At 34.0% G+C, this 3642-nt stretch overlaps 1 protein-coding gene across 1 annotated transcript; it reads left to right on the forward strand.

Moving 5' to 3' along the window:
• The first annotated feature begins 1881 nt into the window (after nucleotides 1-1881).
• LOC113771383 (spermidine hydroxycinnamoyl transferase-like) lies at nucleotides 1882-3000 on the forward strand. Its single transcript, XM_027315970.1, has one exon. It carries the CDS (start codon nucleotides 1882-1884, stop codon nucleotides 2998-3000), a length of 1119 nt encoding a protein of 372 aa, XP_027171771.1.
• Nucleotides 3001-3642: the final 642 nt, after the last annotated feature.

Genomic DNA, 3642 nt, shown 5'->3' on the forward strand with positions numbered 1-3642 from the left:
AATTATAAAGTAGCAGCAGGTATATTTACAATATGATGAGTTTTTACAACTATGAAATTCAAGATTATAGCTAAACCTGACAATTGTGCAGATTAGGCGGGTTTTGGGAGGGTTGGTATTAGGTTTTTACTTAAATAGCATATACGTAATCCATCCAACTAGAAATTGGATTGATTTTAAGTTGAGTCATATTGAGTTATTTCAAACTCATTAACTCAAATATGATTCAACATATATTTTTATGCATTTTGATATATAATACCCTCTTACACACATTTACACACGCAAAATAATTTCTCTACACACAAACACATTTTCACATACATGCACATATTTTCACACACAAAAACATTTCTACACATACAAGCACTCTTTGTTTTAATCCACACACGTGTAATAAGCTCTTGCAGAGATATTCCTCCATATACACTTGGTTTCCAAAGAAAAAAATCCTACCAAAATTTTGTTTAGATCACCTCGATAGATTTTTTCCTCATGAAACACTGTTTTATTGACTAGTTTGCCCGATCTTTATTTCTTTTTCTTTTTCCCTTTTTTTTTTGGGTGGTGGTTACGGATCAGTGAAAAACAAAAGCACCAAAGTATTGACATAACCAAATATGTGAATTGGAGGGGCTGAATCTAGGATATGAAAAAAAGGATATGCCGACAGATTTGAGATCTGGATGTTGGTGACGCCATTTAATGAAAGTTAATGTTAATACTACAAGAAATTGATTTCCCTAGGACGAATCGTCTGCTTTACTGCATATTACATTTTTAAGTGGATACTCAACTCAAAAACCCAAACCGCCCAAACATTATTTGAGTTTCTTTCACCCAACCCGAAACTAATCCAATATTCAATTGACTCGACACAACCTCTCAAATTAGTGGATCGGTTGGGTCAGTTGTTAGGTTTTGAATATTTTTGCCAGTCATGATTGTAGCTTTGTGCTACTCATATTTGTACTAAACTAACAAATGAAAAACTAGTTTACAACTATTCAAAATTTTCATATAAAAAACTAAGTACTTTGCTCTTTTTCTCACCCAAATGAACCTACTAAATTAACACATACACAAAAAAAGTAATATAGTACCAAAAATGGCAAAACAAAAAAATAACAAAAATATTTAAAACAAAAAAAATGGTAAAACAAAAAAATAACAAAAATATTTAAATGAATAATTGAATATTTAAATAACATTTAGATTATAAATAAACAAATAATTTTTTTTATTTAATACATTTAGATCCATTTATTAAATGGTTGTAAAGAAATTGGATAAATTTCATCACCATCCATTAAGTTGAAATCATTTGTGACCATTTATTCTTATTAGGGTAAAGTTCACCCGAGATCACTAAATTTTTCAAAAGTTTCATTTGCCCATTAAACATTTTTTTGGTTCCAAACAACCCATTAAACTCCTGAAAGTGTTTTGAAGGGTTATTTTGGACATTTCGCATATAGCCCATTAGCCTCAATTGTGTTGTGTTTAGTAAGCTATGATGTACTTTACCCTTCATATTACCATCACTAGTAAAAACTCCCGACTTCTGAAATCCTCCTTTGCTACGCTACTCCTTTGCTATCCCCATTTCCTGTCAAAATGGAACAAAAATTGAACATTACGTTCAAAAATTCTTACTTAGTAAAGCCATCTGCACCAACATTCCAAGGTCATATGCCATTGAGTCTATTTGATCAAACTGGGTATTTAATCCATATTCCCACTGTTCATTTCTACAAACCACCTCCACCACAATTCACACAAGATGGCTCCCTCATTAATAAACTAAAGAGCTCGTTGGCCATGGCTCTAGTGCACTTCTACCCTTTAGCAGGACGGATAGTGCTATTGGAAGGCGGACGGATGGAGTTAAATTGCAATTCCGCCGGAGCTCAACTACTTGAAGCCGTTTGTCGGGAAACTCTTGATCAAATAGGAGATTTGTCACCAAGTCCATTGTTTCATAATCTTGTCCCTTCACTGAACTACAATGATATGAAAAATCTCCCATTGTTGGTCATACAAGTGACAAAATTCAAAGATGAGAATATTGCTCTCGGCATAGCCATCTCACATATAATTGCTGATGGACAGAGTGCATTCCACTTCATTATAGAATGGGCTCGCTTAGTGAGTGGCAACAGCATTTTCACTAAACCCTTCCTAGACAGGAGAGTTCTACGAGGTGATTCAAGGGTTCCAAGAAGTGGTGGAGAAAGAATAGATGTGAATTCGCACGCTGCAAATCCTCATTTACCATTACCAATAGTGATCGGGGAAACAAGTGCAAAAATCCAACAAGAGAAGAAAACTTCAATAGATTTGCTAATACTATCGACAAAAGAAATTGAGTTTTTGAAGAGTCTTGCCAGTGATGGCATAGTTCCCGCTATGAAACGGCCCTATAGCACATTTGAGGTGATTTCGGCACACCTGTGGCGATGTGCATGCAGGGCCAGACTACTCATCCATGAACAGCCTACAGTCTTGTCCTTCCCAATTAATTTTCGCAAACTTATTCAACCACCATTGCCTGTTGGATATTTTGGTAATGCAATTCTTGATATCCGATCCATGGATTTCTCTGGCAACTTGTTAACAGGTACATTGGCTAATACAGCAGCCAAGATAAGGAAGACCATCCTAGCAGTAACAAGTGAATTTCTATATTCCGAGATTGAATTTCTGCAGATGCAAACAGATTTATCCAAATTTCAAGAAAGACATGACTATATGGAATATCTCGGCAATCCTAACCTCACCATTTCAAGCTGGTTGACGTTCCCATTCAATAGCCTGGATTTTGGCTGGGGGAAATCATTAGGCATGGTTGAAGCATCTCACAATGGGGATGGGGATTTTGTTCTTCATGGTGACCGTCACAGTGGAGTAGTGGTTAGTATGTGTTTCCAAGAGGAATATATCAAGAGTTTCAAATATTACTTTTATGAGATATTTGGAGATATGAATAAGAAGGATTGAGGTACAGGCAAAGACGATTCTACTAAGTTTCAAATATTTGTTTGCCTATTTGCTGTATAATTTGAATTATAATTACTCCTATGAGAACTAGTATTTTAACTTGTGCTTTAGCACGGCTTGTTTCTTTTTCGATGGTAATTTTTTATGTTTTCATTAAATAATAATGATGGGTATCTTAATTTTGGTATAAAGAAATTCATTTAGATGCATATCTAAGAATGTTTGTTGATTAAAAAGAAAAAGAAAAGCACATATGAAATAACTAAAGCAACCGAGTAAATTAAATTAATCTATTTGGTTGAACATCAAACAATTAATAGTCCATATATCATGTTGTGTATGCACGTTAACTGCTGAGATGATGATAGTTATGTTTTATCTAATTTTGTACCTGAAAGGGTTGAAATGGATAAAAATGCATTTGTGGTCCAGTTGTGTTTTTGAAAAATTTCAAATATAAACATGTGTTGTAATTAGGTTAGTACGTATCTTATTCTCTGATTCAACTCAATTTGTGATGTCACCTGGTGCTCAATTAGTTGTGCAACTTCATTATCAAAAAGCAATCCAAATGAAGAGCAAAAGTTGATTAAAACCGCTATATATATATATATATTATATATATGTATGTATGTATGTATG

The sequence above is a fragment of the Coffea eugenioides genome, chromosome 5, assembly GCF_003713205.1.
Source record: "Coffea eugenioides isolate CCC68of chromosome 5, Ceug_1.0, whole genome shotgun sequence".
NCBI lineage: Eukaryota > Viridiplantae > Streptophyta > Magnoliopsida > Gentianales > Rubiaceae > Coffea > Coffea eugenioides.

Bases quoted from the DNA above. Each gene is read 5' to 3' on its own strand.
- LOC113771383 (XM_027315970.1), top strand. From the start codon at position 1,882: ATGGAGTTAAATTGCAATTCCGCCGGAGCTCAACTACTTGAAGCCGTT.